The sequence below is a fragment of the Mauremys mutica genome, chromosome 4 (genome assembly GCF_020497125.1).
Source record: "Mauremys mutica isolate MM-2020 ecotype Southern chromosome 4, ASM2049712v1, whole genome shotgun sequence".
In the NCBI taxonomy this organism is placed as follows: domain Eukaryota; kingdom Metazoa; phylum Chordata; order Testudines; family Geoemydidae; genus Mauremys; species Mauremys mutica.
Genome location: NC_059075.1, coordinates 123,817,064 through 123,832,291, shown reverse-complemented (window position 1 = coordinate 123,832,291; position 15,228 = coordinate 123,817,064). Strand labels below are relative to the sequence as shown.

The 15,228-nt window shown below is 42.6% G+C and overlaps 1 protein-coding gene across 2 annotated transcripts in view; it reads left to right on the top strand.

Annotated features, from left to right (window-relative positions):
- Nucleotides 1-12,085, top strand: part of IPO9 (importin 9) — a 183,724-nt gene extending 171,639 nt beyond the window's left edge. For both annotated transcript variants that reach the window (XM_045015515.1, XM_045015514.1), the window contains exons 22-24: nt 2,645-2,746; nt 4,184-4,260; nt 10,962-12,085. In XM_045015515.1, coding sequence (XP_044871450.1) covers nt 2,645-2,746; nt 4,184-4,260; nt 10,962-11,072 — 290 coding nt within the window. In that variant the 3' untranslated portion in view covers nt 11,073-12,085. The remainder of the gene's footprint in view (nt 1-2,644; nt 2,747-4,183; nt 4,261-10,961) is intronic.
- Nucleotides 12,086-15,228: the final 3,143 nt, after the last annotated feature.

The following is a 15,228-nucleotide window of genomic DNA, read 5'->3' as shown; positions in this document are numbered from 1 at the left end:
CATCGGAGTAGAGGTTTCCCTCCCTAACTCTCTAAACTATGAAAAGGTTCAGAGAAGGGCAACTAAAATGATTAGGGGTTTGGAACAGGTTCCATATGAGGAAAGATAAAAGATGCTAGGACTTTTCAGCTTGGAAAAGAGGAGATTAAGGGGGGATATGATAGAGGTGTATAAAATCATGAGTGGTGTGGAGAAAGTGAATAAGGAAGTTATTTACTTGTTCCCATAATATAAGAACTAGGTGCCACCAAATGAAATTAATGGGCAGCAGGTTTAAAACAAACAAAAGGAAGCTCTTCTTCACACAGCGCACAGTCAACCTGTGGAACTCCTTGCCTGAAGAGGTTGTGAAGGCTAGGACTATAACAGGGTTTAAAAGAGAACTTGATAAATTCATGGAGGTTAAGGCCATTAATGGCTATTAGCCAGGATGGGTAAGGAATGGTGTCCCTAAGCTCTGTTTGTCAGAGGGTGGAGATGGATGGTAGGAGAGAGATCACTTGATCATTACCTGTTAGGTTGACTCCCTCTGGGACACCTGGCATTGGTCACGGTCAGTAGACAGGATACTGGGCTCAATGGACCTTTGGTCTGACCCAGTATGGCCATTCTTATGTTCTCTATGGTCTGACTTTCATGCAGGCGTTTATATTTATAATTAGGGCCCTACTAATTTCATAACCTATTTTGGTCAATTTTACGGTCATAGGATTTAAAAATCATAAATTTCATGATTTGAGCTATTTAAACCTGAAATTTCAGTGTGATAATTCCAGGGGTCTTGACCCAAAAAGGAGTTTGAGGCTGGGGGGAGTCCTGACGTTCCCCTAATGTTATCTGGACCGATGATCTACTAGGTCACTCCAATCCTTGACTCTGGGAGCCAGCCTTACCCTGCTCTGCTGTGAGAATCCCCACTCCCAGGCTGTTCACACACAGCCTCTGGCATGTAAGCTGCTCCCAGCAACGTGACTGAGCACTTTTGGCCAGCCGCTGCTTGGATTGTGCAACCAAATGATGCTAGCCAATATCTCCGGTCCCAGACACAACCCTAGGAACCTCCGTCTTGCAGTGTCCAGTTATGCCCGCTGGACACTGCAAGCTGATGAAAGTTTGTCAATTTAACAAAGAAATTGATATGTACCAGGCTTCTTATCCCAAGGGGAGTCTCTGACACGCTTCAAACCAAATGCACTGCTTCAGGTAGAATAAACAAACAAATTTATTAACTACAAAGGATAGATTTTAAGTGATAAGTCAAAGCATAAGAAGTCGGATTTGGTCAAATGAAATAAAAGCAGAACGCATTCTAAGCTGATCTTAACACGTTCAGTACCCTTACAAACTTAGATGCTTCTCGCCACAGGCTGGCTGTTCGCCCTTCAGCCAGGCTTTCCCCTTTGATCAGCATTTCAGTCGCTTGGTGGTGATGTCTGTAGATGGAGGTGGAAGAGAGAGGAAGAGCATAGCAAAGGACTCTCCCTTTTATCATATTCTTTCTTCCCTCTTGGCTTTGCCCCCCTCCCCCTTCAGAGTCAGGTGAGCATTACCTCATCGCAGTCCCAAACTGTCCAAGGGAAGGGGGGTGACTCACTCGAGAGTCCAATAGATCCTTTGTTGCTGCCTAGGCCAGTGTCCTTTGTTCCTGTGCGGCTGGGTTTGTCCCACACGTGCCCTGATGAGGTGTGAACTGCCCCTCTGCTCCTGGAGAGTTTTGCCTGGGCTTGTTTTAAGCCATGAGGACACATTTTCAGCCTCATAACTATATACATGAAATTACAGCCTATAACATTACTGTAACAACAATGCTCTGTGCATAATGAGCCTTCTGAAGACACCCGACATGACAAATTTTGCATTAGATACCACACAATCATTTTATAAGGATGAACATGGAGTGCAGAGTGTTCCCCCCGAGGCACAGAGCGTCACAGGCAGGAGGTCACAAGGTTGTAGGGGGGGTTGCAGTACTGCTACCCTTACTTCTGAGCGGCTGCTGGCAGCAGTGCTGCCTTTAGAGCTAGCTGTGCAGCTGGAGAGAAGTAGCTGCTGGCCAGGATCCCAACTCTGAAGGCAGAGCCACCGCCAACAGCAGCACAGAAGAATGGCATGGTATGGTATTGCCACCTCTACTTCTGTGCTGTTGCCTGCAGAGCTGGGCCCTCAGTCAGCAGCCAGCATTCTCCAGCCGCCCAGCTCTGAAGGCAGCGCAGAAGTAAGGGTGGCAATACCGCAAACAAACACACCCCTCCAATAACCTTGCGACACACACACACACTCGCAATTCCCTTTTGGGTCAGACCCCCAATTTGAGAAACACTTATCTCCCCTGTGAAATCCAGGAAGTATAAGGTAAAAGCACACAAAAGACCAGATTTGATGGGTGGAGACCAGATTTCACAGTCCGTGACACGTTTTTCGCGGCCAAGAATTTGGAAGGGCCCTATTTATGTCTGGATTCTATCCATTGACTTTAAAGATATAAGCATGCCAATACACTGGCTTCCCTGATCGGTACGCATGGGCATAATTCATTTCTGCTCCTGTACTGTTTTATGAGGGACTGCATATTCTGTGGGTAATGTTTATCTGTCTCGAGCTGGTGTTTTCTATGTGGCTTTAAGATGCTTTTTTCCATCAACAGATGACTCCAATGATATGTGGGAAGATCGGGAAGATGAAGAGGATGAAGATGAAGGTTTAGCTGGACAACTTTTATCAGATATTCTTGCCACAAACAAATATGGTAAGCAGAACAGTTACATTCACTGTTCAAAAGAACATGAAGCTCTGAAAGTTACATTTCTCTTGATAGCTGCTCAGTATATAGTATGGAGGGCAGGGAAATAACCTGGAATGGAAGACGCGGGAGAAAGGGAAGAGCAAAAAATACATCCTGGAACAGAGACTGTATGTTCATAGGCTAGAAGATATCGAACAGAGCACCTTTTGAGGCTCAGGGTTTGTCTACACTTAAAATGCTACAGCAGCATAGTTGCGCCACTGCACTGCTTTAGCATAGACACTACCTATGCTGAGATAAGGGATTCTCCCGTCAACATAGGTAATCTACCACCCCAAGAGGCTGTGACGAGGTCAACAAAAGCATTCTTCCATCAACATAGTGCTGTCTACCCGGGGACTTTGGTCATCTTAACTGCACCACTCGGGTGTGGATTTTTCACATCCCTGAGCAATGTAGTTTTGCTGACCTAATTTTCTAGTGTAGACCAGGCCTCAGTGAGTCTCAAGTACTAATTCGGCTTCCCAACACTGTCATGAGGCTGGTATAAATATGATTTACAAATGGGAAAACTGAGGCTCAGAGGTGAAGTCACAAAATGAGAGTCTCAGAACTGAATAGAACCCAAATTTCCCAACTAAGTCCTGTGTTCTTGTAGGAAGAAGTTGTGTGTGATCCTGAAGTGATAGGTATATAAAGGGAAAGGGAGCTGTGGGTATATGATCTGGAGGGTTAAGGAGAAAAGGTAGATGTATAATTTGAAGAGAGAATCTTACTTGGTACCGCTAAGGCAACTTAAATGAATTGTTTCACTGCACTGGCAGAAGCATAGGAGACTGAAATCTATCATGATGCATTGGCTCTGCCGCAGATAACATGGCAAGACAAATTCATGTAGGTAGCTTTAATGAGAGGGAAACTTATCCAGATTCTTTTGTAGCCCAAGGAAGACTTTCTTCAACCTTACCATGTCTCAGTGAAAGAGGGCCTTTTCTCAATATTCAATGGAAGTGTTTCCTGTCTGACTGTAATGTATGAAATGTAGCTAATAAAGGATGTATTTGTGTCCGGTACTGAGGTGGTAAGCCAAGGATATCTCAGTATGGAGCAATTAATTTCATGCCACAGTACAAGATCACTAATGTGTGCACATGTTTGTACATATAAGGAATGACAGACACCTGTGTTGTGCTACTTGGACTCTTGTCTCAGCTGTGAGTGACTAAAGGCTCCTGGCCCTCCTTATCCTGCCATTCTTCACTGCCCTCAGCCCATTTAAAATAAAAGTTGCTAGTTTCTTTTAAATGGAATTTTTATCCAAAATGACACTTCCCTGTTAAAATCTGCGGATCTCCTGGACTTAGGGGCCTAGTGAGATGCATCCTGAAATAGTAGCCAGCTTGTCCTTCACTATAAACACCTGTGCTTTTGTATTGCCAGATGAGGATTACTATGATGATGATGAAGAGGATGATCCAGATGCATTAAAGGACCCCCTTTATCAAATAGATCTACAGGTGATGTATTAGAATGAGTTTTGCAATCTGATTCCTATTGCCTATTTATTCTAGTTATTCATTATATTTTACTTTCTTATATAGTATCTGTAACAAAATACGGAGCCCCCTGAGCACCAAAAGGAGAGTACATTCTGTATTTTTATTCAGTTCACTGGAATTGCTCTGGAAGTGCCAGAGGATGCATATTATTACTGTTATTTGTATTACTATAGCATCTAGGCAGGGACCCAGAACCCCTTTGTTCTAGAGTCTGTGCAAACAGAACAAAAAGACAGTCTCTGCCCCAAAGACTTTCCAGTATAAGACCAGAGACAACAGATGGATACAGACAGACAGACGGGAGCACAAGGAAATAATGGTCAGCCCGGTGGGCAGTGGTCTCAGCACATCAACAGCATAACTTAAATTTTTTTCTCATCAGGACAAAGGAGTGTTTTAGGAGGGATTTGAAGGAGGCTGAGGTAGCTTTGCAGATGTTTATGAGGAGTGCCTCCCAGGTAAGAAGGCAGCCTGGAATAAAACACCAAGGCACTTGTTTGCAAATTTAACCAGTGGGCCATGGAGGCTGGCATCCTGAACCAGCTGGAAGCAAGCAATCAGCTTGATTGCAATTGAGAAATAAGGAGGGTGGAGATAAAACCCGTGAAAGTGAAGACCAGCAGTTTACATTTGATGCAGTAGAGAAGGGGGAGTCAGTGGAGGGATTCAGAGGGGTGACCCGGTCAAAGCAACAAGCTAGGAAGAAGAGGTGCTTTCTATGACTTATCTCTGCTGCAGGAATGACTTATGACTTAGAAATGTATTTTTTTATGTGAAAGATAGAAATTGGATTCGAGTGAATAAACCTTGTAGCATATAGGACCAAGTGTCTGTGATAGTGGATTCTGAGAGTTTTCAATAATTGGTTAAGATTTTTGGAAGAGGAACAAATAGATGAAATGTAAAGCTGGTGTGTATGGTATTACATTAAGAGTACTAAACTGGCAATTTGCCAAGATTCCAATGGTCAGCAACTAGCTTGCAAAAAGTCTGGAGGATAACAGAATCCTAAAAAACAAACAAACAAAAAAACAGTAGTGTGGATTTAAAACCTATGTTAAAAGTGTTGCTAAGTTTGCAAAGTCAAGTGCTCAAGTTAAAAAACAAATGCTAGAATCAAGGCTGCATGTGCAACATTAATTCTGGCATAGTTTGTGTCTCTGAAGCTTGGTTAGGTCCCTCTGTAGCTCCTCAGCTTTCTCTGACTTAATTATCCTAAGTAACTGTCATCTGAAAATTCTGCCAGCTCACTGTGTCCGCCCCCTTTCCTAGTTTGATATATTAAACATTGGGCCTACTGTGGAACTTTGAGGCACTCGGCTGTTAACCTTTGTATTTGATTCATGACAATTGACTCTTGCCCTGACTGCTTAGATTCTTTAATAGCCTGTTAGGATGGACCTTATCAAAGACCTGTCAAAAGTTTAAATAAACTGATTCATAGATTCTAAAGTACAAAGGGACCTTTGTGATCATCTAGTCTGACTTGTATAACACAGGCCACTGGACTTCCCTGAATTAATTCCTGTTTGAACTACAGTATGGCTTTTTGAAAAAGTTTTTAGTAATGGAGAATTCACTACAACCAGTGTTTAATTTGTTTTTTTAAAAAAATAAAAAGATCCCTGGTCTCAAGCAATAAAGATGGTGTCTTCCGCACAGCATGACCTCGCAAGCATTGTACGTGTGAGGTCATGCCTTGCACGCCACCAGAAGAGGTGCCATGGCTGAGTCCCGGCACAAATTAAGCTCTGACCACAACCCTGGGTAAGTTGTTTCAGTGGATAATTACCCTCACTGTTAAAGATTTGTGCCTTATTTCTAGTCTGATTTGTCCAGCTTCAACTTCCAGCCATTGAATTTAGTTAAACCTTTGTCTTCTAGATTGGAGAGTCTTCCTCTATTATCAAATTTCTGTTCCTCCTGTCAACTAGTTCTCTTTTATCCATTAATCTATTGACATGTTTAGAGAATTCTAATAAATTAGTGAGGCACAATCTTCCTTTGCAGAAACTGTGCTGATTAGACCCTATCATAGCATGATATTCCAAATGTTTAATTCTATTTTTAATTATCATTTCAACTAGTTTACCAGGAACAGAGGTGTAAGACTTTATGCCCAGTAAAGGCACCCATAGACTCACCCCCCAGTCACCCAGAGAATTTTTAAAGTACATTTGAGGTTGAGATGGAAATAGCAGACAGACTTGTTGGAAGTCTGTGGGTAAGGATAAGGTCTACTATAGATCACCTAGCAAAGAAGAAGCGGTGAATGCAACTTTTTTTAAAAATAACTAACAAAATCATCCATAGTACAAGACTTGGTATTGATGAGGGACTTCAACTACCTAGACATCTCTTGGGAAAATAATACATCAGGGCACAGATTATCCAACAAGTTCTTGGAATGCACTGGAGACAGTATTTTATTTCAGAAGCTGGAGAATGCAACTAGGGGAGAGGCTGATCTCAATTTGATTTTGACAAATAGGGAGGAACTGGTTCAGAATTTGAAAGTGGAAGGCAGCTTGGGTGAAAATGATCATGAAATGATAGAGTTCAGGAATGGAAGGAGGGAAAACAGCAGAATAAAGAAAATGGATTTCAAGAATACATACTTTTGCAAACTCAGGGAGCTGGTAGGTAAGATCCCATGGGAAGCAAGCCTAAGGGGGAAAACAATGGGAGAGAGTTGACAACTCTTTCAAAGAGATTAAGGGTACGAAAGCAAACTATCCCACCGCATAGGAAAGATGGGAAGTATGGCAAGAGACCACCCTGGCTTAACCAGGAGATTTTCAATTATCTGAAACTTAGAGTTCTCCAAAAAGTTAAAACTATGTCAAATTACTTAGGATGAATATAAAAAAACACAAATATATAGGGACAGAATTAGAAAGGCCACGGCACAAAATGAGGTTAAACTAGCTAGAGAAAGAAAGGGTAACAGAAAACATTCCACAAATACATGAGAAGCAAGAGGAAGACCACGGAGAGGGTAGGCTCAATGAGGGAGGAGGGGGAGGGGAAGACAATAACAAAAAATGTAGAAATGGCAGAAGTGCTTCATGCCCTTTTTGGTTTTCACCAAGAAGATTAGAAGTGATCCAATCAAACACCAGTGAAAATTAGATAGGATTCGAGGCTAAAATAGGAAAAGAGCAAGTTAAAAATTACTTAGTTATATGTCTCCAAGTCAAGACAGAAAATATCATATTGCCTATATATAAATCCATGGTACACTCACATCTTGAATACTGTCTGCAAATGTGGTTGCCCCATCTCAAAGAAGATATATTGGAATTGTAAAAAGTATTGAAAAGTGCAACAAAAATGCTTGGGAGTATGGAATAGTTTCCATATGAGGAGAGATTAATAAAACTGATTTTTCAGCTTGGAAAAGAGGGGGATATGATAGAGGTCTATAAACATGAATGGTGTGAAGAAAGTAAATAAGGACGTGTTATTTACTCCTCAGAACACAAGAAGTAGGGGTCACCAAATGAAATTAGTAGGCAGGAGATTTAAAACAAACAAAAGGAAGTATTTCTTTACACAACGCACAATCAACCTGTGAAACTCTTTGCCGGAGGATGTTGTGAAGGCCAAGACTATAACAGGGTTCAAAAAAGAAGTAGATAAATTCATGGAGGATAGGTCCATCAATGGCTATTAACCAGGATGGGCAGGGATGTTGTCCATAGCCTCTGTTTGCCAGAAACTGGGAATGAGTGATAGGGAATAGATCACTTGATGATTACCTGTTCTGTTCATTCCCTCTGAAGCACCTAGTATTGGCCACTGTCAGAAGACCGAATACTGGGCTAAATGGACCTTTGGTCTGACCCAGCGTGGCCGTTCTTATGTTAGAGTCAGCAGGACATGATGAAATTCATCCTAGAATACTCAAGGAGCTGATTGAGGAGATATCTGATCCATCAGCAGTTATCTTCAAAAACTCATGGATAGGGCCCTACCAAATTCATAGCCATGAAAAATGCATCATGGACCATGAAATCTGGTCTCCCCCATGAAATCTGGTCTTTTGAATGCTTTTACCCTATACTATACAGATTTCACGGGGGAGACCAGCGTTTCTCAAACTGGGGATCCTGACCCAAAAGGGAGTTGCAGGGAGGTTGCAAGGTTATTTTAGGGGGAGTTGCGGTATTGCCACCCTTACTTCTGTGCTGCCTTCAGAGCTGGGCGGCCAGCTCTAAAGGCAGCACCCCGCCAGCAGCAGTGCAGAAATAAGGGTGGCAATACCATATACCATGCCACCTTTACTTCTGCGCTGCTGCCTTCAGAGCTGGGCATCCAGAGAGTGGTGGCTGAGGGCCCAGCTTTGCAGGCAGCAGCGCAGAAGTAAGGGTGACAATACCATACCATTCCAAGTTACTTCTGCGCTGCTGCTGGCGGCGGCTTTGCCTTCGGAGCTGGGATCCCAGCCAGTAGCCACCTTTTTCTGTGCCCAGCTGTGAAGGCAGTGCTGCCACAATAACAACACAGAAGTAAGGGTAGCAGTACCGCAATCCCCCCTACAATAACTTTGTGACACACACACACACACGCTCTTTTTTGGGTCAGGACCCCTACAATTATAACACCACGAAATCTCAGATTTAAATAGCTAAAATCATGAAATTTATGATTTTTTAAATCCTATGACTGAAATTTACCAAAATGAACCATGAATTTGGTAGGGCCCTACTCATGGAAGACAGGAGAGATTCGAGTCTGTGATATTTCATCTTTATTACCAGCAAAGGCTAGGTTTCCTTAATTAGTGCAGTGTTTGGATGTTCTGGCATAAATAAGGTGAGGGGCTTTATGTTGAACCAAGAGAATGAAAGGATATTGAACAACTGCATCATTCTCTGGGCATCCTCAGCACTGAATGATGCTGAGTTCCCGTGAAAAAAATATTACACAACTGTGTTAACAACTTGTCAAAATGTATACATGAAAGGGGTCAAAATTAAAGCTATACAGGCAACTACGTTTCAGGCATTTCCTGAATATTTAGTGCTTGACTTTGTCTCTTAACATTCTTTTTTTTATGGTTCATTTCTGTGTAATTTCCTAGTTTAAAAAAAAAAAGTTCTAGTACAGGAGGTGGGCAAATTTTAGGTGAGGAAGTTGCATGCAGGGCCATGAATGTATGGCTGAGGCAGGGGATTGGGGTGCGGGAGGGAGTGCGGGGTGTGCGGTGTTCAGGAAGGGGCTCAGGGCAAGGGGTTAGGATGCAGAAGGGGTGTGGGCTGTATGAGGGGGCTCATGGCAGTGGGTTGGGGTGCAGAATGTGGGAGGGGGCCGTAGTTTGCCCACTTCTGTTCTAGTATGTGCAGCTCTCAACACGGGCACTTCAACTTAAAAAAAAAAAATCAGATTTTAACATTGAGATTGCTGCAAAAGCACAAGGGGACTGAGTTGAGATTGCATGGGAATCCTTAATTCTGGCATTTCCTGACTTTTGAGTACGTGACTTTTCAACCTTAACGTCCTTTTAATGATTTTTGGAGGCAATTTCTGAACTGAAAAAGATAAAACAAATTCCATCACGTGGACCTGTATTGATCCCCACTTGGATCATTAGCAGGGTTTTGACCTTTAGATCCATACCATAGAAACTCTGGCTAATGGAGTAACTGATAGCAGTAGTGTGCTGCCATCCTCTGTGTGGACCTGTCATGAAAGGAGGATGACACACACTTGGCCAGTGGGTTTCACAGCTATTTGCCATGAGCAAAGAAAAGTATAGGTTGAGGAGTCCCAGGTTCCTCCAGGTTCTACAGAGGAGTGTACTTTTCTGCCCATGCACCCCCTCCAACACGGTCTCTGTGCTCCTATCTACCCTTATCCTGTCCCCCTCCTCTTCTGCTGCCTCCCCCACCAGGTCCTGTATCCACTGCATTGCCCCTTCCAGCTATTGTCCTCTTCCCCTCTGCTTTTTTCTATATCCTCAGTCTCCTCTTGTAACTCCCTTTCACCATGTTCCATCTCCCTATTCCTTAGCCCTCTGCATCAGCCTGCTTTCTCCTCACTTCTGGGATGCTAGTGGGGGATGAAGAACAACTTGAAATTTTCATTAAACTAGGCAAGTATTTAAGAGGAAAACTTCTGGACTGAGGTGTATTAAGTTGTGGAATAGTCTGTTGGGAAAAGATGGAAGCTTTGTCATTTGTGACTTTTAGAACTAGATGTGACAAAATACTTTATGCTAAAGAGAATAGTCATGGGTTGGCTGGGAGATAGAGTGGGTAATCTGATAGAAAAGACCTATCTTTGAATCTAGGGAACAGATTGTAGCAGCACTTATCTCCACTGCAGAGCTACCCACAGAGACTACACAATGCTCAGTCTTGAGTGAATAATCTGACTGGCTCTGTGGTCTCTGGGCTACACCTTGGCTAATGCTCTGGAATCACATTTGGCCTGGAGGCTGCACTTGGCCTGCTTGTTTGACATGTATTTTGAAGCCTAATGCAGCATGGCCTGTCTTGTCTGCTGAGCACAGTGCCCCTTCCCCTCCACTTTGCATTAGTGCTCGTTCACTTTGTCTTTTCTCATGTTATGCAATCTTTAACTCCCCAAGTTAAGCAATGATAGATGTATTTATTGAAAGATGTTAACTTGGTTCCTTGTCGTCTTCCTCCTAGGCCTATCTCACTGATTTCCTGTGTCAGTTTGCACAGCAGCCTTGCTATGCAATGTTCTCAGACCATCTCAATGAGAACGAGAGAAGAGTGCTTGAGGCCATTGGCATATGAACCGTGCAGAGACCATATTGATCATATCGGGACAATGTTTTTCTGGCTTATTCCATGTTTTGTGATTAAACATGAAACTTTTTCCAGTGTTCACCTGTTGTTACAGATGTGATCTTCCTCATCACGAAGTATTGAGCCTTGTCTTATCATGACTCTGTTAAGGGAAGGATTATTGAGAAAGCTCTGAAGATTGAGCTTTGCACTCTGCTCTCACCAAGGGAACACTTTCGTTTTTCACAAAAAAACTTTCCAGGAGGTCCTTAAAATAATGTGTCCTTAAATATTTTTAAAAATAAACTTTATATTTGCCTCTGAAGAGGCACGTAACTGAGTTTCACGAACACAGTTGGACAGAACGAGAAAGAAATCAGGTCTTTTGTAGGTTGCTTGGATGTGTTTTGAGACTTTGGAAGTTTTGTCCCTCTTCGCACTTGCATAACACATACAGGGTAAATATCTTCATCTTACCGTGTGACTTTTTTATAGAACTATAGACACTTTTATCAAAGAGATGCCTAAATGGTATGGAATCTGTTTACAAGAGTTTGGATGGGAAGCTGAAATAATAAAACTAAATGAACATCTTGTTTTGTACTGTGGGTGGGGGCTTCCATCTAGTCTCTAATATTGCATCAGTTCTTTGCTAAAGCTTTTACATGCACATGCTGAAAGGAAGCTACCACTTAAATCTCAATTCTTGTGGAATGTGGCTACTGAAGACTGGTTTTACTGAACACAAACAACCATACTTTTTTACCAAAAAAAAAGTGTATATTTAACGTTCTCTTTACTCCATAAAAACAATTATATGAAATACTTTGCTTCCTTCACACTCCTGAGGCTTGTATGAAGTGGGTAAGCTAGAGTCCACAAATTAGTATGTGTATTTTTATAGGGTGGTAAAATAACATTACAAACTGATTTATCCATAAGTACAGAGTGATGTATCTCACAACACCTCTTTGCCTTTTGTTCCCTGTTGGGGAAAATGAAAATAAAACTACTAAAATATATACACTGGTATTTTCTTTTAAAACAGATTTCTAGAAGGAAATCATTACATTTTATATGTATTTACCCTTTAAAAGTTCTCCTTTTAACTGTACCCTAGAGACTATTGGCCTCGTCTCATAGTAGTCTTCTGAGCAGGAGGGGAACCCTGTAACTGACTCTGCAGCTTCCATTTCCTTTTAGGCAGAATGAGAACCACTAAAACCCCTTTTCCTGTAGGGTCCATCAGGTAACTCTCTTCAGGGAGTAATGTGCCGCCTCTGCAAACCTTCCTTACAAGCAAGCTTCCCAAATAGCTCACTATACCTGTGCCAGTGTTGGTCTTTTAAATTGTTAAAGCAGGGGGAGGGAGACAAAGAAGCCCAATACAAGACTGTACTTCTCCCCACAGCTCCTCACGAAGCTTGTGTGACCTCAAGCCTTGCTGGTCTAACTTAGGATGTGGTTCTTCTCTCTTCCTCAGCTGAGATAACAAATTAACTCTCCTTTTTAGTAACCCAGGGAAAACTGATGCCCCAGGTCTGAGGGTTGGTGGTTCTTAGTTTTATTTTTCAAAAATAACATTTAAAAAGGCAACATGACTGCCCCCAACTTCCTGAAGCAATGATGGAAATAGGAGGGCCCACACAATCTGTCATTGCATGTGAATGGAGTTGAAAGGGTTGAGTGCTGTGAGATGCAGTAGGATGTCTTCTACAAACTCTGACTTGTGTGCCAAGCTTGCTTTCTCAGAGTTTAACAAAAAATAAATGGCTTGAAATCCTGAGGTAGCTGTGCTGACGAATCAGCTTATCTCCCAAAATGAGTAAAGGAAGGCTACGTAATGCTGTAGCACTTCTTTGGTATGATAGCTGATGAAGTTTTGCTCCTGAATATTGGAGAAGACCTGTGCTGCACAGTGCATGTTTGTAGAACACTGGTACACAGTGGTGCTGAAAATACAAAACAGAAAAGAGCAAAGGGCAGATCTAAACCACAGGGCATATTGCAGAATGCAGAAAAGAGCCATCAAATGTTAATTGTTTGATGTCCCATATATTGGAAACAGGGTTCTAAAATAGGATCATGCACACTTCCAGGTAAGTGAAGGACCAGACGTTCGAAGGTAACTGTTGTTTTGTGGCATGGAAAATGGACAGACTTGAAGTCTGGCCAATTGATCTAAGTTGGTGGGGACTTCAGGAATGTTGATATGCTCTCTGCAGGAGGCCCACTGGAGTCAGATCTTACGCAGTGTGCACCTTAATTTTGCTTAACATATTTTGATTCTTCTTAAAGCGCATTTAAGAATTATAGGTTTAAACAAGAGCATGAAATATGGAGACAATTTGGTACTAATATTGTGGCTCTCCCTTATTTTATGTTAAAGGGTTTATCTGGTGTTGCCCAGGCCTATCTCCATCTATGAATAAATTTAGGGGCAGCTTCTTCTGGAGCTCCCTTCAGTGCCCTTCATTATGTTGGTTAGCATCTGTTGCTGTCTAGCATGTCTATTGAATGAGCCATTTGTTCTTTACTTCCAATGAGAACTACTGCTGGATACAGTGACATTGCATGAAACTCTGAAGTTTGGGAAGGTGTGCCCCTTCAGTAACTTAGTGCTTCCTTTGTTCAAGTACCCACTGGAGTCTTGGAGTATTCCTGAAACATCTTACCTCTGTCCAACCCCCCTCCTTGGGGCTGGGAGTGGGGCCATGACTGGGAGCCCCACAGTGCTGGCAGACTACCTGCCTTCTCTTAGGGTAGGGGTTTTAAAATCTGGGCTCCCTAAGGGATTTTTTTTATCATAGTTGGGGTTAGGTTTATTTCCAGACACCACCTCTTCTTAACATGGGGATCAAGGAGATTTCCCTTCCCTGGGGATTTGTGCCCCCCATGACCCCTTGATTCAACATATCAGCAATTTCTGCAGCCTCCAAAACTGGAAGGTTTTTTTTGGTCACAAATGGCTGCCTTCACCTCATCTGTAACTGCCCATAACAATTGCTCTTGGGCTATCAGATAAAACAGTTCTTCTCTGAGTGATGATCCTTATGTGTATTCCACATATGGGTACACAGGTGTGCCATGTGCCCAAGTATGAAGATTCTTCAAAGCAATGCCTGTTGACCCATATGTGCATGGTATCTTCCTTCATACTCCCAATGGAGGGTACAGGAGGCTGTGTAGGTCAATGCCTGTCCAGTTCCTTTTTACTGCCGCATGGCCCGAGTAAGAATTGTGTCCTCCTTCAGTCTACGCGTGACCTGTAAAGTAAATTATGTGTAAATATATTTTATGTATTAGCTTGGTACTTATATAGTTAGTATATATAAAATACAATGGTTCCTCTCTTCCCCACCTCCCCCAATCGGAATGACTCCTCCGCAGTTCTGGAACTATACCCAGAGTCCCAGGATACAAGAACTGCATCTCCTGCCCTCACTCCTTCTCTATCAGGGATGAGCATGAACAGTGCCTAAACTGTCTGGGAGAGGCATATATTTCTGCAAAGTGCAGTATTTGCCAATCCTTTCCACCCAGAACTCAAGGCCCGAGAGCTCCATTTGAAAAAGTTCTTCATCAAAGAAGCTATGAGGTGCCACTATGACCTGGAGCCGGGAGACTCTTCCCCCGCCCCCGTCCTCCCCGCCACGTAGATTGGACTCAGCCGTGCCCCTCCAAGCAGGTGTCTTGGAGCAGAGTCTCTAACACTGAAGCCCAAGGACTCTTCCCACAGGGCTCCCTGTGAGAGTAAAAGATGCTCTCATAGACAATATGGGGAGATCCTCGCAGAGCACTTGTGACACTCTCCACCCCATATTCACCATAGTGATCTGATTATGACATATATTTTGTAGAAGATGCATCATAATTATGTGGGGTGTCAATGGAAAAGTTATGGTTTGCTGAATATGATTATCCTATTTGCATGTATCACTTTTGTAGGTGGAGTTATGAATATTGACTATGCATCTGTATTTCAAATGTATTTGTTCCTGAGTAATACAGATGCTCCCTGACTTATGCAAGCATTCTGTTCCGGAACACCTTGCGTAACTTGATTTTTGCATAAGTCGGAAACATATCTCCCACCATTATGCAAGAAAAAACAACCCTCCTATTTCTAGCTTTCTGTAAGCTTGGTTTTGCGTATGTCAGGTTT